The following is a 26,707-nucleotide window of genomic DNA, read 5'->3' as shown; positions in this document are numbered from 1 at the left end:
AAAAAAATTAAATCAAAATAAATCAAAGGCCTAAATGTAAGAGCTAAAACTATAAAACTTAGAAGAAAACATAGGGATAAGTCTTCATGACCTTAGATATGGAAATGGATTCTTAGATAATGACACCAAAAGCCTGAGCAACAACAACTGAAATTGGGCTTCATCAAAATTAAAAATTTTCATACTCCAAAAGATACTATTAAGAAATGAAAAGATCGCAAAGTATAGAAAAATATTTACAAATCATGTATCTGTTAAGGGACTCATATCTAGGATATATAAAGAACACTTATGACTCAATAATAAAAAGACAAATAACCCAATTAAAAAATGAGAAAAGGATATGAATTAGACACTCTCCAAGAAGATATGGCACTGGCAACAAGCTAATGAAAAGTTGTTCACATCATCAGTCATCAGGGAAAGGCAAATTAAAACCACAATGAGATACTACTTCATATTCACTAGAATGGCTACAATAAAAAGACACACAATAACAAGTGTTGACAAGGATGTGGCAAAAGTGGAACCTTCATACACTGTAGGTATGAACGTAAAATGTTTCAGCTGCTTTGGAAAACAGTCTGAAAGTTTCTGAAACAATTAAATGTAGAGATACCATATAGCCTAGCAATTACACTCATAGGTATACACCCAAGGGAAATAAAAACCTATGTCCACACAAAAACTTGTACTTGATGTTCAAAGCAGCATTATTCACAAGGGACAACTGTGCACCTTTTTCTGAGCTTTATCCCAGCTCTAAGAGCTGAAAGCGCTCAGCGCAGGAGGTGGCAGTAGCCTCAAGTCTTCTCAGCCTGCCTCACCCTTCTCAGTCTGGAACCACCTTAACGAGTCAGGAGAACAGTGATTAGGGCCCCAGTACTGTCAGTGGCAATGCACTCAGTGTAGAGCCTCCGTCCCACCAATGAGGTCTGGGAAGAGTAAGACAGTCCCCACTTCATGGTCACACTTTGAAGGAATATTCAGCTTTCAATTACTGCAAATGAATCATCTATTTTGTACACCATACATAGCAAGGTAGAGGGTAAAGGAGCTTCTCATTTCCCACAAAACACTGACCAAGCTCCTACTGTGTGTAAGAAATGATGGGAGATGTGTTGCATTGCTTGGGTTTGCTGCCCTCCTTAGTGGCACACAGAGAGAACCAATTTACTTCAAATAAGTCAAGGAGATTAATTTGCTATTTAAGAAGCAATAAAATGTATCCCAAGTCCCAGAGAGATCCCAGATAGATATATAGTTTCTGAATATATGTTCTTTTGAATTATATATGTCCTTTTGGATTATATATGCCATTGCTTCTGGAGTCAGAGGACTCCTCAAATTATGAATACCTTCAACTATTATTAACTAGTACACCATTACAACACGTTAAAGGAATCATTTTTAGAAACTGATAAAAGAAAGCAATAGGAATGAAATGTCCCCTCAGCCCTACTAACCTGTATGACGTTGCCTACAACGACACTGTCGATAGTTTCAGGCGAGACTTTGCCAGCAGACAAGGCAGCCCTGGCAGCAGATTCAGCCAAGTCAGTAGCTGTGAAGTCTTTCAGAAGACCTCCATAAGCTCCAAAGGGTGTCCGCTTAGCAGCAACGATGAACACACCTATTGCAAAGAGGAGAGATTTATGAGCAACTACAGTTAGTCAGTGTCCCTAACATGCTTTAAATAATTTCATTGTGAACCTTATTGTAAAGTACAATTTTCAATTAAGTAACTAAAAATCTTTGTCACATAATAATACATAGAATGGGTCACACTCACAGAAGCAGTACTAAAAGTTATCATTTTGATCAATACCTACATGCTGGTACCAAGAACTGCACTGCAGGCTACCATGTAAATCCATTTTGGCTAGATGACATTCTTATAATCTGATGATTTGCAATGCTAGAAACATTTGTTTAAAACGAAAGGCTTCTTCTATTTGCTGGAGTATATTGCCTAGTCATAGAATCAAAGAATCTCCCACCAGAAGGTACCTTAAGGTTGTTTGAGGCCAACCACTCATCCTATAAGAACATCCTCTAGAATATTCCTGACAAGAGGTCCTCTCTAACTTCTGCTAAAGAACTTTCAGTAAGAAGGCATGCTCCATTGTGTGAAGCAGTGTGCCCGTGAATAGGCAACATAACCTAACGATTTTTTTCCTCATACTGAGCTGGGCTTGGCTTACCAAGTGTTCCATCTACCAATCGTAGTTCTATCCAAATGCATTCCAAACTCAGACAGATTATATAGCTTCTAGAACATACACTGCTTTGAATTTGTATTACATATGTCACTGCTTCTAGAGTCAGAGGATGACTCAAATTACAAATTTCAAATAATGTGAACTATTATCTTTTACTCTTAGAATAAAATGAGCATAACAGATAAAACAGATGACCTTTATCATGGGTAGCCCCTCCAGTATCTGGAGTCAGCTAACCTGTAAAATTCCCCAGACCTAATGACTCTTCCCAAATACACAAAAAGCGTTCTTTCAACAGTTCTTTATTTAACATTAATTCTGGTTGTTTTTCCCTAAAGACACTCTCATTTGCTAATATCCTATTATAACGTGTCAGTTAGAATGTAACAAAGTTTCCTACATCTGACCTAACCACAAAGGATACAGAGGAATTATCTATACATCTATTATTGCAAAGACTACAAATTTGCAGTATCACTATTGGTTCGATTGGTGTCCCTGTACAGATAAATACAAATTGTCCCTTCCCAAGGCACTCTACTGCCACCTGCCAATATATATATATATATATATATATATATAGTTAACAAATCTACAATGACTATGATATGAGTGGCACCCACTAGAGTTGTGAAATGCAAAGCCTGCATACTGGGGAACAACATCGGTTACAGCAGCTTCATCACACTAACATTTATTAGGCACCTACTGAGTACTAGACATCTCATCACTTGTCATATAGTATCTAATCTTCCCAACAACTCTGCAAGGTAAATATTACAGTTAACATACAGGGGCACTTCCTGTATGATGGACTTCATGCTTGATGCTTCGTATACACTAACTAAATTTTCCCAAAGACAATCTGAGCACACATTTCCACATCTTGCCAAGAAACTGAGGGACTTTTAACAATGGGTTTGTACCCAGATATTGACCTATAATTGAGACCATGCAAACATTATACCACTATTGTTATCTGGGTACAATTCTCCTGTTTATGTCAGAGATCTCTTTCCATGGAACAAACTAAATCTATCCTAAAAAAAATTCCAGCTTCTTCTTTCATTCCTACTTTGAGAAATTTACAGTCTAAAAGAATGTTAGGAGCAACATATATAACTATACTTTAGAACAGATCCAATCAGTTTTTTACAGATAAAATATTCAGATACTTACAAAATGCCATAAATATTGGTTTGGTGCACTACAAATGTTTTCCTCTGAGATGGGTTATTCTGGGCCACTATGCCTTCCTGTAAACATCCTCTAATCCTCCTTGATTAATAGTCTCTGCCTATTTTTATACTGGTGTTTGCTTTATTTCATTTTTCTTTCCCCTTTGCTTGCCTTCTTCCTGATTTTGGTACAGTCCTGCTCTGGTCATCGCCTAGTATGCTCCTATTTGACCAACTCTCCAGTAGACACTGACGATATATAAGAATGGCTTCCTCAAGTCCTTGGAGAATGAACAAAAGTAGGCAGATGTAGAGTAGATATGGGAAAAGGGAATAACACAGGGTGAGTGTCCAAGTTATTTATAACCTCTAACTTGAAGGCCAGCAGCCCACGCTAAATAGAATGGCGAGAATTCAGAAACTCAAAGTCTTGCTGGCTTGAAGAATCAGAGAACTGAATTTATCGCAATCACAGATACTGGAAACTGAGGGGGGGGATCTGTGAAGGAAAAGCGCTACAGTGGGGAGCCCAAATATCTGGCTGAATCCTTTATCATGAACCTGTGGGGACAACTACAACCACCTCAGCTAAGCCTAAATGAATTAGTTAGATCTGAGCTACTGCCCTCTACAGGGGAGACAGAGTGTGCAGTTTGAGTTCAGCCAAATTAACTGCCTGCAAAAATAGTTAACTAAATAATCGGTAAGTCAATACTTTTTGGAAAGTACCAGAATCCAGTCCCTACAATGGCTCACCTGCACTGTCCACCACACAATCCAAAATTTATTCACCTATGAAGAAACAAGAAAATACAGGCATATCTCAAGAGCTATTACAGGTTTGGTTCCACACTACTGCAATTAAGCAAGTCGCACGAATTTTTTTGTCTTCCAGTGCCTACAAAAGTTACGCTTCTACTGTAGCCTGTTAAGTGTGCAATAACATTATGTCTAAAAAAATCTGCATACTTTAATTTAAAGAAGACTTTATTGCTAATAAATACTAACCATCATCTGAGCCTTCAGTGAGTTGTAATCTTTTTGCTGATGGAGGGTTTGAAACATTGCGAGAATCACCAAAATGTAACACGGACACAAAGTGAGCAAATGTTGTAGGAAAAATGTCACCAATAAACTTGCTCAGCTGCAGGGTTGTCACAAACCTTCAATTTGTAAAAAACTGCAGTATTTGCAAAGTGCAATAAAATGCCATATGCCTGTGTGACTCATTCTTGAGATAAAAGAAAATCAACAGCAACCAACCCCAAGATGACCCAGATGTTAGCATTAGCAGACAAGGATTTTAAAGCAGCTGTCTATCATAACTATGCTCAAGGATGTATAGAAAACTTTGTTCATAATAAAGGATAGGACATCTCCACAAAGAAAAAAAAAAGCTTAAAAAAAAGAACCAAAGTGAAAATTCTAAAACTGAAAAATATCTGAAATAAAATATACACCAAATGGGAAAAAGCAAGTGTGAAAAAAAGAAGTGTAAAAGCAGAATGGAAGTGAAAGGAGTAAGATTCAGTGACCTTGAAAGAGATAAATAGACATTCCCTGATCGGAAGAACAGAGGAAAAAGATGATTGGGCAAAACAAAACAAAACAAAAAACATGGGCAAAGTCTGACAAAGGAACAAAGGCAATTCAATGGAGAAAGGATAGTCTTTTCAATAACTGGTGCTGGAACAACTGGACATCCACACGCAAACAACAACAGCAACAAAGTAGACAGACCTTACACCTTTCATAAAAATTAGCTCAAACTGGAACACAGACTTAAATAAAAAATTCAAAGACTATAAAACTCCTAGAAGATACCAAAGGAGAAAATCTAGACGACCTTTGGTTTGGCTTGGTGATAACTTTTTAGATACAACACTAAAAGCACAATCCATGAAAGAAAAATTTGGACTTTATTCAAATTGAAAACTTCTGCTCTTCAAAAGACATTACTAAAAGCACAAAAAGACAAGCCACGGACTGGGAGAAAATACTTGCAAAACACTTATCTGATAAAGGGCTGGTATCTAACATATACAAAGAGCTCTTCAAACTCAATAATAAGAAAACAAACAACCCAGTTAAAAATGCATAAAAAATGTGAACAGACACCTTACCAAAGATACTATACAAATGGCAAATAGCCATATGAAAAGATGTTTGACATAATGTTGTTAGGTAACTGCAAATTAAACTAACAATGAGATACTATCCCACAACTATTAGAATGGCTAAAATCCAAAAAACACTGGCAATACAAAACGTTGGTGAGGATGTGGACCAAAAGAAACTCACCCACTGCTTCTGGGAATGCAACATGGTACAGCCACTCTGGAAGACAGTGTGGCAGTTGCTTCCAAAACTAAAACTAACCATACTTCACTCGTATGATCTAGTAGTCACACTCCTTTGTATTTACCCCAGTGAGTTGAAAACTTAGGTCCACACAAAAACCTGTATACAAATGTTTATAGCGGCTTTATTCATAATTGTTAAAACTTGGAAGCAGCCAAGATGTTCTTCAGTAGGTGAATGGATGAACTGTGGTACACTCATACAATGGAATATTCTTCAGCACTAAAAAGAAATGTGGTATCAAGTCATGAAAAGACATGAAAGAAACTTAAATGCATATTGCTGGTGAAAGAAGCCAATCTGAAAAGGCTACACACTGTATGAGTCCAAATATATGACACCTAGAAATGGCAAAATTATGGAGACAGTAAAAAGACCAGCGGTTATCAGGGGTTGGGGGTGGTAGGGAAGGAGAAATGAATGGGTAGAGCACAGGGACATTTTAGGGCAGTGAAACTACTCTTTATGATACTAAAATGGTAGATACATGCCATTATACATTTGTCAAAACCTATAGAACTATACAACACAACAAATGAACCTTAATGTAAACTGTGGACTTTAGTTAAAAATAATATATCAGTATTGGGTTCATCAATTGTAACAAATGTACCACATTAATGCTGTTAATAATAGGGGATAACGGAGTGAGGCGAGGAAGTATATGGGAATGCTCTGTACTTTCTGTTCAATTTTTCTATAAAACTAAAAGATAAATTTACAGATTCAAGCTCAGTAAACTCCAAAGTGAATAAATGCAAAATACACGCACACACTCACTCATCTTGGCACATCACTGTCAAACTTCTCAAAACTAAAGACAGAATCTCAAAAGCCAGATAAAATGATATATTGCATACATGAAAATGATTCGAATTGAACGTTGACTTTTCAGAAACAATGAAGGCACGTTTCATTTGCTTCTCCATAAATTTCCTGTCATGAGTTTTTTCCTTGTATTTCATAACCTAAGAAAGCATTTTTGTGTGGGAAGTGCGTATGGTGAAATATGAGAAATCTACAAAAGAGTGTGCGTGTGTGAAAATGAAAATGAAAGCAAGAACTTCCCCTTTCCTTACATCACGTCTGCTTACTTGAAGCTCCCAGGCTGTAAAGGTTAGCATGAGCAAGGCTAAAACTGAACTAATACAATTATTTTGAGTGGGGAAAAAGCTATTAAGTGTATTTTTAAAAATAATCTGGCATGTGCAGGTACAAAGACTAGACAATCTAAAGGATTTTTTCCTGTAATTTCATAAACTGGATAGCATGGCAATAATTATTTGATCTGATGTCGATTTTATGTGGAAGTTGAAAGGTCTAAAACTTAACAATCGGTAACACCCAGCTAAGATCTTGTGTATTTTAAAAGGCTCTGAAAATTCAGAGGTTAAAGATTTTTACTGAAAGACAATGAAAAGACATATTAATCCAGAGCATAGTGAGTCAGAAACACCAGGAAAGGGTCTGGCAATGTGGCAGATGTGACCACAGAGGCAATGTGGCCTGGCAATGTGGCAGATGTGACCACAGAGGAAAAATAACACTAGAAGAGAAAGAGGAATTCTGCCTTCCTTTCTATTACATTGTTACGCAAATATTTACTCATTTAATTACAGCAACTGCAGACAGCAACCAAAGCTAACAAGGAAAACTGCTGCTTCTGTATCCACTTCAGTTTCAGGATTAATCTGGCAGCTCCCTGACCCCCGCCCCCGCCTACCCACCTCATCTGCCTTGAAGGGTTGCACAAACATTCCCAGCAAAGCTAAGGAGCAGTAAGAGAGTTAATATTTGTTGAGTGCAACCCTTCTACCAAGTCCTGGGATTGGTGCTAATAAAAACCCGGGATATTGGTTCTACAGAAATCTGATAAATTAATGACAATCTTTACCAAAGTCAATTATGCTCCCATTCAAATGTGTCCTTTACCCCACAAGAATCAGTCGCACGTTCTCTCTTACCCACTAGTCCTGCAAGCACCTAGTATGCTACTTGAGAGAAGTATGTATCTGTAATGTATTCTAACTAACCAATAACAATCAAGACACTACCATTAGAGACAAGCCATTCTACCTTTCTGGACATCAGTAAAACAGGGAAACATTCCCCGTAAAACAGTTTACAGTTTCCCTGTAAAACAGGGAAATGGATAAAAATACGATCACTGACTTTTAACACCATAGTGAATGGTATCCCAAATTTATAAACTTCATACTTCCTTAATGCAGGTGTTGATGTACATCCTTTCCCCTTACTGGGTTCATAGTTTTCATCAAATTTTCAAAGGGGTCTGTATTAAAATAAAGTGGTCAGAACCACTGATAAATTCTTATACAGAGAAATCAATAAAAATATAATTTCTTTTAAAGATGATAGCTCATGACCATGCAGCTTTTAAATAATTTGGGTTTTCTGAATACCTCATCTAAAAAAAATCAATATGCTGCTTTATTAAATTCACAACTGTAAAGAGCACTGACAAATTAAATTAAACCCTCTTGTCTCAGAATACCTATTTCTCACTTGAACTGTTCACATGTCATTTTGGCTCTTCTGAGCTCCAGATCCCCCTAACCAACTGCCTACCTGATATCTGCACTTGAGCACCTCAGTATTCTCTTAAAAATCTGTCCCTTCCCCAGTTTTCCTCACTCCATAAGGAGTATCATCATGAACACAATTCCTCAAACCAGAAACCTGGTCATTCTTGACATTTCCTTCTCATTGACCTGCCACATCCAACCTATCACCAAGTTCTGTGAATTCCAACTCCAAATCTATCTCAAATCATTCCTCCCCCTTTTCCCCAACTCCACTGCCCCCCACTTGAGTCAAAACCATCATCTGATGTTGCCTGGGCCTTTGCAATAGATTCTTAAATTCTCCTCCTTGCTACATGGACAGCCTCATAGCCCTGAGGAAATGGGGGCAGACTGGATATCAGATCCTGTTATTCTACTTTAAGGTAGGAGATTGCCTTCTTTTGAATTTAGAATAAAACCCCACCTCCTTCACAGAGCCCACAGGGCCCTGGACCACCAGAATAATGGTTCTCAGTTCCTGCCAAGTGTTTTTCTGCCCGGGGCCTTGATATATAAAGTGTTCCATCTGAAGGTTCTTCAAAGGACACATAAAGTAAGGATGAGCTTTCATCCTTATTCCACTGACTGCGACCATTTGTTATGAAAAGGGAGTTTACATTATTTTTTTTAAGTTAATAACTGTAGAATTTATGTACTCAATGACTGCACTCTCCTGGACTCACTCGAAAGAAGGGAAAGGGATTAAGGAAAGTTCTCCAACAGATCGCCACCAAGCACTGTGGGGGGGAACGGAAATCCCCTGCCGACTGCAAGACAACATTCCTTCCTTTCCCCCAAGCCCCGCCCACCCTCTGACCAAGTCCGAGGCCGCCGGGCTCCTGGGAAAGGCACCCCTCCGCCCCAGGCCGCCTCGTGCTTATGGCGCCGCCCCAGTCTTCCAAATAGCTAACCTCGAACTAGGTGGGTCACTACCGCGCGAAGGCAAATGACCTTCAAGGTCAGAAGCAAGCAAACCGTGGTCTCAACTCTCAGCTGGAAGTTGCCGGGAGATCACTGTCGCTAGTGCCTGACAAGTATGTTTTCTCCTAAACCCAAACAGTGCTTTCGGGTTGGGGTTTTATCAAGTCCCCTTTACTGCCTAGGAGGCCTCGACTCCCCGCCGGGACCGGGCCCTTTCCCACCCCCCACCAACCAGGGGCGAGAGAGGCGAGGCTGTAGGGGTCACCTCGGAGCAGGGCCATGGCGGCGGGCGGCAGCGCAGGGGTCCTCCTCGGCGACGCTGACGTACCGCCCCGGGCACCCGGACTTTAAGCGCGCGGGGCGGCGCCAGCGTGGCCTCGGCCGCGCCTTTTTACCTACTTCGCGCCGCTCAGCCAGGGCTCGCTCTCTCTCTCTTGGCAGGACGCGGCCCTCTGCGCCACCCCGTGGGAACCAAGGGTACCAAAACCTCCCGGGGAGACCGGCCTTGGACAAGAGAACGTTCCTCGCAAGCGGATTTTTTTCCTCATATCGCTGTTTTGAAAGACTTTGTCTCTCTTGTCTCCCAATCAAGAGAATGATTTGACTCTACCCTGTCCAGCCTATCTACGCCCCGCTACCCCAACAGGTAATTAACGTGCCTCTTCACCCCCACTCCTGAATTTTCTTAAACGTGTGACCAGGCGGCCGAAAGTGTGGAACTGCTTTGAAGGAGGTGGGGTGCGGCCGGGCGCTGCTTGCGGACCGGAAGTCGAGTGGGGGAGGCTCGGAAGACGGCGGGAGGGGATTGGCTGAGCGACTCCCGCAGGCTGGGGAGAGCGGCTGCGCAGACCAGGGGCAGAGGCCTAGACTGCGGGGCAGGCGAGGGGGACAGGGCCGGGGAGGTTGGCAGGCGTGGAGTGTAGCGAGTGGCGTAGGGCAGGGGCGCCCCCGGGTCCACGATGCAGCTCCGGATGAAGCCGCTGTATTTTCCTTATATGATCGGGCCCCATGGCTGGCGGCGCCGCTGGCGGAGCCTGAGAGGATTATGAAAACTTGTCTAGGCGAAATGGGGCCAGGGAACCGGGGGCTGGGAGATTAGGGTGAGCCGGTTAGGGCACGGATGAGGGAGGTTAGGGATGCCTCTGCCGCTGTAACTGTGAGCCCTGGTCGATGATGACGTGACCACTGCGCAATCTGAGTTCTGGGAAGCAGGTGATGAGTGTGTGCTGAGAACGGACTGAGACCGGGCGAGCAGGAGGCGACCCGGGCAGAGAAGGGGCAGAGCCCCAGCGCCAGGGCTCGGAGGCTGGCCAGGCTGCCTCGGGCTTGATTAGCGTGGTCGGTGTGGTGTGCTGCAAGGACAATGAACAAGATAAACTAAAAGGGCCAACATCGCCGGAACAGAGAGTTACCAGACCCTTAATCACTCTGTCATGCAGCAACCATTGCAACATCTCTGAGCTTTCCCAAGCAGCATGCCTTGCTCCTTTTCCATACCATATACAGAAAGGTATTCATCCTACTGGAAACATGCAGATCCTATCCAATCAGCGGGTGACTCAGAAGTCCCTTTGTTCTCTGGCTATAAAAACAGACAAGCAGGGTATATGCCCGGTAGTGGGATTGCTGGCTCCGATCAGCTCGCTGCCTTGTGACCACCTAGAGGGGTGGGATAGGGAGGGTGGGAGGGACGGAGACGCAAGAGGGAGGGGATATGGGGATATATGTATATGTGTATGTATAACTGATTCACTTTGTTATTAAGCAGAAACTAACACACCATTGTAAAGCAGTTATACTCCAATAAAGATGTTAAAACAAACAAGCAAACAAACCAGAGAAGGAACCCACGCTCAGGGTCGGCTTTCCCTGGCTACCAGGAAGTCGGCCAGCTGTTCTTGCAGCGACCCTTCTCTTTAATAAACTCTATCTTCCTCACATTCTGCCTTGTGTCTGGAAATTCTTTTCCAGCCTGCGCTGGGACCACACGGTTGGGAAGGGGTGGTGGGAGGCACTGAGGTGTTCTGTGAGCTGTCAGGCAATGCCTGCCCTAGAATCCTGTTTTTCAAATGCCTTTGTGGCCCTCTCACATTGTGTTTGTTTGTTTAATTTTATTAATTTATTTTTGTCTGCGTTGGGTCTTCGTTGCTGCGCGCAGGCTTTCTCTAGTTGCGGCGAGCAGCGGCTACGCTTCGTCGCGGTGTGCGGGCTTCTCACTGCGGTGGCTTCTCGTTGCGGAGCATTGGCTCTAGGAGCGTGGGCTTCAGTAGTTGTGGCGTGCGGGCTCAGTAGTTGTGGTTCGTGGGCTCAGTAGTTGTGGCTTGCGGGCTCTAGAGCACAGGCTCAGTAGTTGTGGTGCATGGGCTTAGTTGCTTCGCAGCATGTGGGATCTTCCCGGACCAGGGCTCGAACCCATGTCCTCTGCATTGGCAGGCGGATTCTTAACCACTGCACCACCAGGGAAGTCCCTATTTGTTTGTTTTATAGTCCAAAGTTTTTATTATGAAAACTGTTGAACATACAGGAAAGTGGAAAGACTTCTACAGTGAACACCCATATATTCACCACCTGTATTCTACAGTTGTTAACATTTTGCCATATTTGCTGTATCACGTCCCTCCATCTGTTCTTCCATCAAACCATCTTTTTTTTTTTTTTTTTTTTTTTTTTTTTAATGCAGATCTTAGTACACTTCACCCAGAAATACTATGACTCATGTTAGGAGGTCAGTATTTGTTTACAGTTCTTTTAAGGCAAAATCTCCATGGGGTCAAATGTACAAATCTTAAATTGGATGAGTTTCACAAGTGCATATACTCTTTTAACCCAAACTACTCTCAGCTTTCAAAATATAATTTAAAACATGTCCATCGTTACAGAAAATTCCTTCATTTCCCATTTGTTCTCCCAGTTATCCACTGTTCCCTTTTACTCACCATCTATTGTAATTTGACCCTCTGGTTTATTCCTTTTCTTTCTTCTGTTGCTTTGATTTGAGCAAATCCAGGAAATTGACAGTCGTCAATTCAATACATGAATTCTGAGGCCATTGACTTTAAAAAATATGTATGCTCCTTTTTCACAAGAAGTGTATATAGTCAGTGGAATTTGGACTTTGAATAAATCAAAACTTCCCACATACCTGATGATTTTCTTTCACCTTCATATTCTGGATGATGAGCAAAGAGCATAGAAAAATAAAAGCTACCATCTATGAGCACTGTGTGCCTACCATGCACCAGGCACTTATGTATGCTGTTTATAATGCATATACTCAGGCAATATGATAATTTTTATATAAAACTGAATAACATACAATTCATATAACAGACAAATCCAAATTAAGGAACATTCTGCAACCCCATGAAATAGGTAAGAGTTTTTTCTTTCTCATTTTATACATGAGGAAGCTTAGACCCAGAGAAACCAAAGAATTTGCCAAGGCCTCAAATCTAGATTTGCTGAATTATAGGTTTGAACTCTTGATTCTCAGAAGCCCAAGGCCCATGTTGTTTGTCCAGGGCTTATGGCATGTGGAACGTAGAAGCGGAGGTAGAAAAAGAGACAGGTATCATTAACTAAGGTATATGTTATAGAAAACAGGAAAGGAGGTGAATGTTAAGTTAATCTTCCTCGGTGGAAGAAATAAAGTAGTTGAAACCTTGGTAAAAGTAACATACTTGCATATGGTGGCTTGGATTAGAAGATTTATTTGCTTTTTCGGCAGGGGAAAGATCTAGGGGTATGAGGTTAAGTGTGGTTTCAGGTAGGTGGAGAAGTGAGGCAACGTGTCACTACTAGATGCTCAGCCTTTCTCAACCACGGCTCCTACAGAAAATGATTTGAATGATTATTTTCTTAATCCTTCCAAGGATGGTACAGAGCTGGTACCATTAGAGCATTAGAACTTGATTTATGTTTGAAAGCTAATAACATAATAAAATTGAAACCAAAATGGAATTCATTAGGTGAGCCAAAACCAACACATTTTATCTCAAGCCGACACTCAGTAAACTTAAGCCAGTCAAATGTGTGTTTTGCAATGAAGAAAATAAAAATCAGAAAACATGTGCAGTGAATTATCTGTAAGTGTGAGATACAGTGGCGGAGGAAATAAACAGATCTTTAAAAGTTATGGGTTTTTCCATTAAAACTTTCTAATAGTCCAAATGCAGAGTAATTGCATCTGGTCTGTAGAACTATTGATAAGGGTATTAGCGTTCTTCAATAAGAGAAAAAGTCAGGTTCTATTCAATTTGCCCCCCATATATTTATTAAGAAAAGTTAAGATACCATCACTCTAAGTATCACGGTTTCCCACTCAATACCTTACAGATCACCAGCAGCAAGTCTTTCCAAATTTCCTAAGTTTTTTGTAACTAAAAATGTCATGAAAATGGATGGATTTTGAAAACCATTGGGTAAAAGTTTTACATATATAAAAAACATGTAAATCTATGTAAAGATATTTACGTAATCTCAAAGTATCATGAAGAGGAAAAGTTATCCATACACTAGAGAAATCTTGTATTACCATGACCAAGTGACCAAGCTTAACATTACCAGTAATGGGACAAACTGACATCATGCACCCTCATGTATCCACACTGAGGACACAACCTCACTTATGTAGGATTTCTCCAAAAAAAGTCTGACTTGAATCTAATCATAAGGAAACAATCAGACAAACCCAGATTGAGGGACATTCTGCAAAATAACTGACCTGAACTCTTAAAAAAATGTCAATGTTGTGAAAAACAAAACAGGCCAGGCATAGTATTAGATTAGAGGAGATATGTGACATTTGAATGTAACATAGGATCTTTAATTGGAAACTGGATTTAAAAACAACAACTCTAAAGATCAGAATTGGGACAGTTGGGGGAACTTTCTATAAATTGCATGAGACGGTAGCATTGACATTACTTTTCCTGATTATGTTAATTATATTGTAGATATGGCAGAGATTGTCCTTTGTTCTTAGGAGGTACACACTGAAATATTTAGAGGTGAAGAGTCATGATGCTGCAACTAATTACCAAATAACTCAAAAAATGCATACAAATACAGTGGAAGAGAAAGAGAGATAGCAGATGCGGCAAAGTATTACCAATTAGGGAACCTAAAGGTAGAGTATACGGTTGTTCATTGCTCTATTTTGACAACTCTTCAGTAGTTATTTAACTTTTCAAAATAGAAATTGGGAGGAAAAGTATCTTTCAATAAAGATGTAAAATTACCGGAAATAAATTATAATTAGTTCTTTTCATGTTTAACCATATATAACCAAGTATATATTGTATAACACTAAATATCTATATCAAAATTAGTTATTTTATAATTCTTAAAATCTAGACATGGGCCCTCGTGAGATGTAAATGTTCTAAGACATTTAGCTCTCAGTATTTTTAGAAATGCCCTGTTATCATTTCTTTCTGTAATTATTTTTTTGAAAAAAAAAAAGAGGAGTAGATCAGCGTTAAGACTAGAAATCAATGAATCTATTGTAAATCTGTAAATTCTAATGTTAAGATTTCATTAGGATTTCAGAAATAACCAGCCTCAGCCCTATCTTCTACATTTTGTGGATAATTTTCCTGTGCTTAAACTTCCTATAATACTCAAAATTAATGGTAGCTTATGCAGCAATGGCTTTAGAAGTTTCAGTAACAGAAACTGGGAAAATTGGTGGAGTTGGTAGGGGCTAGGACAATGTTAACAAATGTGTAGAGTTTTCCCTCTGTATCTTAGGGAATGGTTACAGGAGGATACCAAAATCAAGTCCCTTATCTAAAATGACATGGTATTTGGATATAACCTACACACATTCTCCTTTAAGCAATCTCTGGATTAGTTATAGTACCTTATACAATGTAAATTCTATGTAAATAGTTGCTGGTGCATGGAAGATTCAAGTTTTGCTTTTGGAACTTTCTGGAAAAAAATTTTTTTCAAATATTTTTGATTTGCAGTTGATTGCATCCATGGACACAGAGCCCAAGGATACAGAGGGCCTTGACTTTGAATAAATGAGACAGGTGAGTTTGCTAATCTTGAGTAGTTGGGCAAGTTATGTATGTGCTCATTGTTAATCTAACTGCTTTGGTGATAACTTCAAATTTTGTTAATTAAGAAGAAGTTATTACCTTGGATGTAGTTTTGTCCTTATAACAAATACCTACTCTACAGAAAGTTCGAGTTGCCAAACAAGAACATCAGAAATGAAATGTAGACAGAAAATAATACAGACACTGATTTACTGAACTTATTTTAAGCTTACCCCAGGTCTAGGTGTGTTCCAAATAGCTTAAGATGTTGTCACAGACCTAAGTGAAGGATATATACAGTTGACCCTTGAACAGCATGAGTTTGAGCTGCACGGGTTCATTTATACGCAGAATTTTTTCAGTAGTAAATACTACTGTACTGCATGAGCAGAGGTTGGTTGGAACCTCCCATGTGGAGGGCTGTCTATAAATTATATAGAGACTTTTGACTGTATGGAGGGTGGGCTCTCCTACCCCCCATTCAAGGGTCCAGTGTATTTGTCTTTGTTCCTCTACCTGTTTGAAGGTTATTTGCAGTGTCTATATCCTTACCAAGCCTTAGAATTTCATTTAGTAATACAGGCATACCTCATTTTATTCTGCTTCACTTTATTGCATTTTGTTTTTTGTTTTGGTTTGTTTTTCACTGAGTATGTGGCAGCCCTGCTTGGAGCAAGTCTACTGGTGCTATTTTTCCAACAGCATTTGCTCACTTTGTGTCTCTGCGTCACATTTTGGCAATTCTTACAATATTTCAAATTTTTTCACAATTATTATATTTGTTACGGTGATCTGTGATCAGTGATCTTTGCTGGTACTACTGTAATTGTTTTGGGGTGCCACAAACCGTGCCCATATAAGATGGCAAACTTAATCGATTATCTTGTGTGTGTTCTGACTGCTCCACTGGCTGGCTGTTTCCCTGTCCTTTCCCTGTCCTCAGGTCTCCCTATTCCCTGAGACACAACAGTATTGAAATTAGGCCAACTCATAATCCTGCAGTGGCCTCTTAAGTGCTCAAGTGAAAGGAAGAGTCACACATCTCTCACATTATATCAAAAGCTAGAAATGATGAAACTTAGTGAGGAAGGCATGTGGAAAGCCAAGATAGGCTGAAAGCTAGGCCTTTTGCAAACATTTAGCGAAGTTGTGAATGAAAAGGAAAAGTTCTTGAAGGAAATTGAAAGTGGTACTCCAGTGAACACACAATAATAAGAAAGCAAAACAGCCTATCGCCGATACAGAAGTTTTCATGGTCTGGATAGAAGATCAAGCCCGTCACAACATTCCCTTAGGCCAAACCCTGGTCCAGAGCAAGGCCCTAACTCTCTTCAGTTCTGGGAAGGCTGAGAGAGGTGAGGAAGCAGCAGAAGAAAAGTTTGAAGCTAGCAGAGGTTGGTCCATGAGGTTTAAGGAAAGAAGCCATCTCTATAGCATCAAAATGCAAGGTGAAACAGCAAGTTCTGATGTAGTAGCTAAAGCAAGTTATCCAGAATCTAGCTAAGATAATTAATGAGGGTGGTTAGACTAAACAACAAATTTTCAATGCAGAGAAAACAGCTGTCTATTGGAAGAGGATGCCATCTAGGACTTTCATAGCCAGAGAGGAGAAGTCAATGCCTGACTTCAAAGCTTCGAAGGACAGGCTGACTATCTTGTTAGGGGCTAATGGAGCTGGTGACTTGAAGTTGAAGCCAATCCTCACTTACCTTTCTGAAAATCTTAGGATCCTTAAGAATTATGCTAAATCTACTTTGCCTGTGCTCTATAAATGGCACAACAAGCCTGGATTACAGCATATCTGTTTACCACGTGGTTTTCTGAATATTTTAAGCCCATTGTTGAGATTTCCTGCTCAGAAGAAAAGATTGCTTTCAAAATATGACTGCTCATTGTCAAAGCACCTGGTCACCCAAGAGTTCTGATGGAGAGGTACAATGAGATTTATGTTGTTTTCATGCCTGCTAACACAGCATCCATTGTGCAGCCCATGGATCAGGGAGTCATTTTGACTTTCAAGTCTTATTGTTTAAGACATACATTTTGTAAGGCTATAGCTGCCATACATGGTGATTTGAGAAGATTAACTCTAATTTTGAAAGATGTTCTACTGTGGGTAAAATGCTATCAAACAGCATTGCATGCTACGAGAAATCGTTCATGAAAGGAAGAGTCAATAGATGTGGCAACTTCATTGCTGACTTTTTTTTTCTTTAATTTTATTTATTTATTTATTTTTATACAGCACGTTCTTATTAGTTCTCTATTTTATACATATTAGTGTGTACATGTCAATCAGAATTGCTGCAGCCACCCAACTTTCAGCAACTACCACGCTGATCAGTCAGTAGCCATCAACATTGAGGCAAGACCCTCCACCAGCAAAAAGATTAAGACTTGAAGGTTCAGATGATGGTTAGCATTTTTAAGCAATAAAGTATTTTTAGATTAAGATATGTACATTTTTTTTAGACATAATGCTATTGCATACTTCAGTATAGTGGAAACATAACTTTTATATGCACTGGGAAACCAACAAATTCATGTTACTCACTTTATTGTGATATTCACTTTATTGCAGTGGTCTGCAACCAAACTGGCAGTATCTCCAAGGTACCTGCCATAACCTGTATAACCTGAGGTGTAACCATGCAGGCCCCTATTGGTCCTTCCCTGGACAGGCCCGCCCCCTACCCCCACCCCCACGTCCTCCACCTGCCTCTTGTCGGTAGAAAAACTTTAACCGCCTAGGCCTTCCCTGAGTTCCAAAGAGCAAACTTAATCAGAGAATGAGAAAATGCAGAAACAAAAGAAAACAGTCAAGACAAAAATAATAACAGTTTAGCCATTAAACAAAGTCAAGGACCTTTAGTTCCTCCTCAAGGGATATAGATAATATTCTGAGCCAAGTCCTTTGAGCTGTTTTGCAGATACTGAAACTGCCACCAGGTGGGAGAAGTTAACTTCGTGCTGCCACAAGCACATAGACCCCAGACCAGCTGGAACCAGAAGGTTGGTGATGTTGACTCCTGATTACCTCACCACCAACCAGTCAGAAGAATGTCTAGGAGCGGATCAGGTACCCTGAGACCCTCTGCCTCACCCTGTCTTTCAAAGCCTTTCCCTGAAATCCATCTGGAGTTCAGGTTTTTTGAGCATTAGCCACCCATACTCCTTGCTTAGCCCTGCAGTACACTGCACTTTCCTTCTCCACGGCCCCATGTTGGTAGATTGGCTTTACTGTGTGCAAGCGAGTGGACCCAAGTTTGGTTCAGTAACAGTACCTCCTTGGTTCTAAGTTTACCCTGCAAAATGCTAATATTGGTGGAAGGGGACAACACTGTGTTGATGCCCTTGAGCCAAACGCCTCCTGGCACACACCTGTGAACAGGCTGGGTTTAACGCTGTTGCAACAGGAAGTCTGCACATCACGGGCACACCTTAGGGAAGTGAGGGGCAGCTCAGTGAGAGGGTGTTGGACGTTGGGCTTTGGTTAGGTGATTTGGGGAGTCCAGCGATGCAGAGGTTCACTCGATTGGGTGCTGTTCAGAAGTAGGGTCAAGTCTTTGATTAGCTATTTCAGCATGATCCTATCTAGAAGGAGGGAAGATGAGAGCTAGACTAAAGCTGCAGCTGGTGAAGAAGCTGCAGTCACCCATTAGCCAGGAGAGGGGTGTTTGGTATCGTGTGGTTTGCACAGAGATCTTGTGTTTGTGTTTAGACAAAACTGTGACGTAGTCTTGTGTTGTCTCCCTTCATTAGTCAGAGTGAGCTTGTCTGATGTGGTTTTGTAAGATTGTGTGCAGAAGGAGATCACCGGGGCCTAGCTGGGAGCACCAGGCCATCTTCTCCCACCACCCAGACCTACCTCTAAGTGTCAGACCAGGACCCAGATGTCGGCTGCTTTGTTCTTTCTCTACTGTTACTACATAAGTGTATGCTGTCTGAAATTTGGCTCTTGGCACACAGTTTTCCTGCTGAGGTCCTGAAGATAGGCGCTCACCTCTCTGGGAATGAGGTGGAGGCTTTCCTGAAGAGAGGTTATTCTTCCACCAGCCACCCAGAAGTTTGTCCATCCTTAAGTTGGAAGTTGGGTTCCAGAGGTAACTTTTCAGCTGATCAGTATGTTGTGAACACATTTCTGTATCATGAACTATTTCAATAGGGTTCCCTAATGATGGGTGTTTAAGGGCACCTTCCCTGGAGATGTCTTATCCTGTACATTTGGGTGAGGTTGGTTATGTGAGTTCTTAAAAAGATTTCCAGGTGATTTTTGTGTGTGCTCCTCTAGGTAATAAACAGTCTACCAACGTTTCCATACAAATGTTCAGTTTCTAGGCTGTCTGTTCTGCTCCAATGGTCAAATTTTCTATCTCTGTGCCAGTTTCACTCATCTGAATTACTGAAGTTTTATAGGAAGTCTTGGTACGTACTAGGGAAAGCTTCCCCGCTTTGTCTTGAGGAGCCTCTTCCTTATCCTTGGGCCTCTGCTCTTCCATATAAATTTTAGAATTAGCTTGTCAATTTTCACGAAAAAAACCTGTAGTGAGATGGATTTTAATCTACGGACCAACTTGGGGACAACTGACATTTCTGTGGTATGGAGTCTTCTTATCTGTGAAATATATTTCTCCAATTTTTAAATGTTACTGTTAATGTTTTTCACTCATATATAAGATCCTCCATACAGATCTTGTAAATATTTTCCCCACTGATTTGTAATGCCACCTCTACCATTTACAAAGTTATACATATGAGTCTATCTCTGGGCTCTCTGTCCTATTCCGTTGATCCACTACACCAAAACTGCCTTGTTTGAGTTGTGTAGCTCAGTAAGTCTTATTTTATAGGGAAAGTCTCTCTCTACCCCAACTTGCAGGCTGTAGTTTGCCAAACCCTGGTTTAAATGATCATGAAGCATCTTTGAATATAGGCCCCTGAATAGTTTCTTAAGCATTAAAAATTAACTTTTCAGTCAATGTGTAGTTACAGAGTTTTAAATTTCATTTAAATTTGTCACACCACTTTTTTCAAAAGTATTTATTTCCACAAATTTTTATTCACAGCTGAATATTACAGTAACTAATACAAGCAATTTTTATAAACAAAGGTGTAGTTTACAGATTTGGTCAAAGTGGAAAAATATTTTTATTAGTAGTATTTCTTCTCCATTGTTAGATTCACCCATGAATATGATGGGATCCCCTTCAGTGAAGAAGCCCTTCATCCAAACATCAGTTGGGAGCAAAATGTTATAGTCAAATCTGGATTATTCTGATACTGTATCACTTTAGAAAGTAGTTTAAATTCATTTTTGATTGACCCCCTTTATTAAAATTAGAAATTTTTTTAGGAAAAACAATCTTGAGTATCTATCTAATGACCTTTATAATAAGAAAAAGTCCTGTGGCATTGGCATCAACCTCTAATTTTCTATACTCCCCAACTCTCTATGGTACCGATGTGTACAAAAAGTGAATTATGGCTGTTTGGGTCATGCAGCAAATAATTTGAGAAACTGCAGAGAAATCTACTATGAGGAGAATCTACAGTGTCCTGCCCCATGCTGTCATACTTTAGTAACTGTTTAGTCATTGGGCATTATACAAGTGCTTCAACCTAGGATGCCCTTGGTGCCTCAGAATGAATGAAAACAAATCTACTGTAGGTAAAAGAAATGGATTCTAATGTATTTGTTACTATAATCTTAATGCATTAAGTGAAGCTCTAAGTAAGTATTTGATGAACTGGTGGTAGCAGTGTTAATTTTTTTTAAGTTTTCCAAGTTCCTCGTTTTGTCTGTTTTGTTTTGTTTTTACAAAAGCTTTAAAATTTAGTACAGGAAAGGGAAGAAAGTCGTATTGATATGCTTCATAAAAAGGGGGGAAAAGCCTGTTTTCCTTTGGGTCTGATCTGCTTGCCGGGTACCATAAGTCTAACTGCAGCTGTGATGGCACAGGGAGAATGTCGGTGATATGCATGTGGGTGATATGCTTGTCAGCCTCAGCAACGAACACACATTACTCTAGGTAGACAGATGGGTCCCATATAATACTTAAAATACAAATTGTTTAATCTAAGTATTTGATTCTTAAGTAATCTTTAAAATGCTTCTCATGTTTCAAAAGACAGATCAAAACACCACCAGGACGTTATGCTGAACATGAAAATTCTTCCCACAGAAACACTTATTTCAGAGAATTGATGTCAGTTACCTTAGTAACTGCTAAAGGCACATAGTGAGAAAAGTGACAACTAAATTTAAAATATTAAAATATAAAGACAGATATTTGGTTTAGAATTCAAAACTTTACGTTGAATTAAGTTATTTAAATTAAGTCATTATTGATTTCATGAAGTTGGAAAATGAATTGAACTGACTTTTAAAAAAATGCAAAGAAGATAAATGCTAACATATTAAAGATGCTTCTTCTAGTTGCCAAGTGTTACATTAAATAGGGCAGATCTAAACATTAAGTAACTGATTACTGTATTCCTTTATTCCTGGTGTCTATAAAAGAGTACTTGTTTTTTAAGTATATATAGATTAAGTACAGCTCCAGTGAAATACCTTTACCTTCGGAAGAGGAGAACTAAACCTGCATTTCTTAGGCTAAGTAGAGGACTATTCACGAGGTTCCCCCACCCCATTTATTCTACGTGCCAAGCTTTTATTCAGTGAGTCCTTGGCACCCAGTGATTAACCAGTGACAGCAGAGGGAGTAACCCAGAGGGATGGAGAGAATGAGGGTGTAAGACAGCACGTAGGACAGGAAGCCGTTGCATTTATGGAATCACTGCTTTTTACACTCCTTAGCACTCTAACAAGGCATTTTTGGTTCTCGAAGATTAAGAACAGGCCTTACATGAAGCCAAGTTTTAAACTATAAAGTGCAGTAAAAAGCAAGTTACACATAATAAACAACTTTAAAAAGAGGCAGCCAACGGACTCAACTGGTTTAGACTGGCCTTCCAAAGCTAGTCAGCATGTGGGTTGTTGAAGGGTGTGGTCAGGGATGTCATATCATGTAACTCTAGCTGGGAAGGAAGGGAAAGGCACAGCTCTGCGTGGACACCTAAGAGAAGCCGGGACGTGCAACGTGGAGGTCGAGGGGATCATGCCGCCGACTCGGGTTGGGACGTGCTGGGCAGCGGTCTTCGCCTGGGGGCTGTGCCTCGTCCTGCCCAGCGGGCGAGGAGAGCTCCGCGCACAGGATTGTTTAGGGCTCGGAGTGTGTTGTGTTTCCAAGAGCCTTTTAAGCTGAGAGGCTGAGTAAGAGAAGGTGGCGGGGTGTGGGGGCTCTACTTGTACTCTGTGGAGAAATTTTTTCTTCTTGATGCAACATAGAGGCTCTTCTATGATTTGCAAACACCATCTGTTCCTGTCATGGGAGCAGCATACTATTATCTACCAGAAATATGAAAAAAATAGTAGAAGACTGTAAACAACATGTAGGATTTTCTAATTGAATGCTTGCTTTAGAAGAGACAAAAAATTATAAAAGTAGCAAACAAATAAATTCATTGTAATATTATCATTGAATATTCTTTAAAACTCCCCATAAACCCATTGAATATTCTTTATTCTTTACAATTCATTGTAAAATTCATTGTAATATTATCATTGAAAGTTCTTTAAACCCTTATTTCAAAGCAGAGATATTTACAGTTTTTTGTGGTAAATTTGAAAAGTGTTGAAAATAACCTGAAAAGGGAAAGTTGACATAAGCTTCTCTCCCTTTAAAAAGAACACACACACCCACAAACACCCAAAAGTTTTGGATAATAATTTAATAATACCTGAACTGATTTTTAAAAAAGGCTTTTCAAATAGTCTGATCCTCAAGATGAAGTTTGTTTTCCTTACTCTATTAGTTATCTGGAATTACTAGCGCATTATGTAATGTTCTTTTTGGAGGTATAATGGCAATAAGGGATTAAAGGCTTTTATCCTGACTTGTTTGGTTTTTATCTGTAAATAAGGCTTGTTATTCTTTTCTAACATTTAGCTTACGCAGACTTTTGTGAAAGTTTTGTTGACTCAGGAAGTGCATGGATTAGCATCGGAAACGTAAAGAATATCTTTCTGTTTGCTCACATTTTTCGTGTGGGACTGCAGCATTTTTAGCATAATTCTTCCGTAAATTCATGACTACACAAGTGGGTTTGAGTACGTTAGGGACTGAGTCTTCTAATTTTATTTCAGAAACCAATAATCAAACTGTTTAGTCTGGAGGTCAATTACACCATTGTCTCTGCATCACCAGGCATTAAAAAATATCTTTGGGAAACTTCTCAGAAGGCCCAGGTCTGTATATTTGTCCTCAAAACATCTCCCCATAAACCCATCCACACCTACGGTTTGTTGACGGGGTGAAATGTCACTCACTATGTCATGGTTATTAGTACCATTATTTGTTAAAAGTCCTCTGAAGGTAGTTTATGTGACTTACATATGTTTTATATCATTTTACTTTGGGCATTCTCCAGCTATGTGCAAAGATCAAAACTAGGCAGTTTCCATTTTATAGACTGGCATCTTTTATATGGCCCATGGGGACTGCTTGGTGGCTGTAGATCATGATGTATATTTGTTTAGACCGAAATCATACTTTAAAAAAATCTTCCATATTTCAAGTGTTTTTATTCTGAGCAGTAGGTACAAAATAAAATAACAGATGTGTCTTATTCTGTATATATAGTTCACTCTGCACAGGTTCTCAACCTCTGATCTACTTTTATAGATTTAACAGATCCTTAAATTCACTTTACTGTACTGTATACTTCCTTCTTGCTCTCACTGGCAGTCGAGCTTTGGCACATGCGTTTTCAGACTTCATTGAGGAACTCCAGATTGAGACACGCTGGAATGTGGATTGAGTCCATGGTCAGAGAAGATGGATTAAATGGGAACAAAACGGGAAACATGTGCTTGAAGTCTAACAGCAGGTGCTGAGGGTCATTCCGCTCTTGCAGTTGTGCCTGTGGGGAAGAATTAAGATGACGTAAAATATTTCCTATGCCTAAAAATAGCCAGTTTTGGTGAACTCACAAAAATGAATCACAGGAATATTTATGTTATGATAACTGGGTAGGACTTCAGGAGAATGTGGTCTCCCTCTCCCTGAGGTATTTAGCAAGGAGTGAAGATCTGGTTTAGGCTTGTTGGAGATCATATGACTTTAACTCCTCTCCCAATTCTAGCATTCTTTAAAAATTTTCCATCTAAGGGAGAATAGAAAAATATAGTTCAGGTGCAAATCATATGGTGAGGCAGTATGGTGAAGTGGTTAAGGCCATGGGCTCTGGAGGCAGATAACCTGAGCTCTAATCCTGGCACCACCCTGGGTGAGTACCTGAACCTCTCTCTGCCTCAGTTTCCTCATCTGTAAAAAGGAATGGGGAGACTGACATCACACAAAATGACAGAGCAGGAACCTCCAGGGGTCAGTCCCTCCACTGAAGCAACCACTGAGCTAGAAAAAAGCAACTGGCATCAACTATCTTGTAACTCTGTAACCTGGTTGGACACTTACAACAACCAGGAGAGTGCCTGATGAAGGGAGAGCCTGCTCATCTTTGCTAAGAGATCAGTGTGCATCAGCTACCATCCCCCATTCTCCAGCCCCACTGCAGCTGTAGGGATAGTAACCCACAGTCCTGGAGCAGCTGGCTGGTGCCAGGGTAGGCAGTGAGATCTTGTCTTTCAAAAATCTGGGGTTGTGCACTTTGGTGGTCTGGCAGTTCCCTGAAGGACTGGCACAGATGCCTGCCTTGATTTTGGCTCTCTTGGGATGCAGTGGCTCCCTCCAGCAGCATCAATTGGAAGATTTAAAGGGATAGAGCCCATCTCCTTTTCCCTTTATTTGGAGGCAGATATAGGAAAAGTATAATAACTAAAATGAAAATTTTCATTTAGTTCACTAAAGGGGTCTAACAGCAGACTTGAGCAGGCAGAAGAAATGACCAGTGAAACAGAAGATAAAGCAACTGAAATTCTTCAGTTTGAGGAGTGGACAGAAAAAAGGGTGAATAAAAGTGAACAGAGCCTGAGGGACCTGTGGGACACCATAAAGTGTACCAACATATACATCATAAGAGTCCCAGAAAGAAAGGGACAGCAAACTACTGGAAGAAATAGTGGCTGGATTCCAAAATCTGACGAAAGATATATTTTTCTCTATATATCTCTCCAAGAAGCTCAACAAACTCTAAGCAGAAAAAGCTCAAAGAGATTCACACTGAGACACATTATAGTCAAAATTTCAAACCCCAATGACAAAGAAAGAATCCTGAGAGCAGCAAGAGAGAAGTGACTTATCACATAACAAGGTATCCTCAATAAGAGTAAAAGTGGGTTTCTTATCAGAAACCATGGAAGCCAGAAGGCAGGGGTGATATATTTGAAGTCCTGAAATTTCTTCTTTCTGTCAACCAAGAATTCTATATCTGGCAAAACTATCTTTCAAGATTGAAGAATTACAGTCAGCCCTCTGTATCCATGGGTTCTGCATCTGTAGATTCAACCAACCATGGATCAAAAATATTTTTAAAAATTGCAGGGCTTCCCTGGTGGCACAGTGGTTGAGAATCTGCCTGCCAATGGAGGGTACACGGGTTCAAGCCCTGGTCTGGGAAGATCCCACATGCCGCGGAGCAACTAGGCCCGTGGGCCACCACTACTGAGCCTGTGTGTCTGGAGCCTGTGCTCCGCAACGAGAGGCCGTGACAGTGAGAGGGCCCGCACACCGTGGCCCCTGCTCACCACAACTAGAGAAAGCCCTCGCACAGAAACGAAGACCCAACACAGCAAAAATAATAAATAAATTAATTAATTTTTTAAAAATTGCAGAAAGTTCCCAAAAGTAAAACTTGGATTTGATACATGCTGGCAACTATTTACATAGCATTTACACTGTATTCGGTACTATAAGTAAGCTAGAGATGATTTAAAGTGTACAGAGGATGTGCATAGCTTACATGCAAATACTATGTCATTTTATATAAATGACTTGAGCATCCACAGGTTTTGGTACCCATGGAGGTTCTAGAACCAATCCCCCACAGGTACTGAGGGACAACTAAGTCATTTCCAGATAAACAAAAGCAGAAGGATCTGGTTACCAGTAACTAAAGAAAGTCCTTAGGCTGAAATGAAAGGACATTAGACAGTAGCTCAAAGCCATAAGAAATCAAGCCATAAGAAGAAATAAAGAACACTGGTAAAGCTAACAACATAGGTAAATGTAAAAGCCAGCATTATACTTTTGGTTTGTAGCACCTTTTCTTGTATGATTTATACAAATGCAGAAAATAATTATAAATCTCTGTTAATGGGTACACATGTATAACAGATGTGATCTGTGACAATAACAATATAAAGGCAGAGGGAT

At 40.2% G+C, this 26,707-nt stretch overlaps 2 protein-coding genes and 2 non-coding genes across 10 annotated transcripts in view; 2 read left to right on the top strand and 2 right to left on the bottom strand.

Annotated features, from left to right (window-relative positions):
• Nucleotides 1-9,657, bottom strand: part of ACAA2 (acetyl-CoA acyltransferase 2) — a 46,125-nt gene extending 36,468 nt beyond the window's left edge. For all 4 annotated transcript variants that reach the window (XM_004266085.4, XM_049697890.1, XM_033421393.2 and 1 more), the window contains exons 1-2: nt 9,533-9,657; nt 1,467-1,633 (exon numbers count right to left, since the gene is read on the bottom strand). In XM_004266085.4, coding sequence (XP_004266133.1) covers nt 1,467-1,633; nt 9,533-9,548 — 183 coding nt within the window. In that variant the 5' untranslated portion in view covers nt 9,549-9,657. The remainder of the gene's footprint in view (nt 1-1,466; nt 1,634-9,532) is intronic.
• A 555-nt stretch (nt 9,658-10,212) lies between these two features.
• Nucleotides 10,213-10,354, top strand: LOC117200050 (small Cajal body-specific RNA 17). Its single transcript, XR_004481480.1, has one exon. It is a non-coding gene; the product is annotated as a small Cajal body-specific RNA 17 (non-coding RNA).
• Nucleotides 10,355-10,431: 77 nt separating this feature from the next.
• LOC117200048 (small Cajal body-specific RNA 18) lies at nt 10,432-10,513 on the top strand. The gene has a single exon (XR_004481478.1). It is a non-coding gene; the product is annotated as a small Cajal body-specific RNA 18 (non-coding RNA).
• A 13,425-nt stretch (nt 10,514-23,938) lies between these two features.
• Nucleotides 23,939-26,707, bottom strand: part of MYO5B (myosin VB) — a 387,779-nt gene continuing 385,010 nt past the window's right edge. For all 4 annotated transcript variants that reach the window (XM_033421389.2, XM_033421388.2, XM_049697846.1 and 1 more), the window contains one exon: nt 23,939-24,296. In XM_033421389.2, coding sequence (XP_033277280.1) covers nt 24,144-24,296 — 153 coding nt within the window. In that variant the 3' untranslated portion in view covers nt 23,939-24,143. The remainder of the gene's footprint in view (nt 24,297-26,707) is intronic.

This window comes from Orcinus orca, chromosome 15, assembly GCF_937001465.1.
Source record: "Orcinus orca chromosome 15, mOrcOrc1.1, whole genome shotgun sequence".
NCBI lineage: Eukaryota > Metazoa > Chordata > Mammalia > Artiodactyla > Delphinidae > Orcinus > Orcinus orca.
This window is presented reverse-complemented; position numbering and strand designations above follow the sequence as displayed.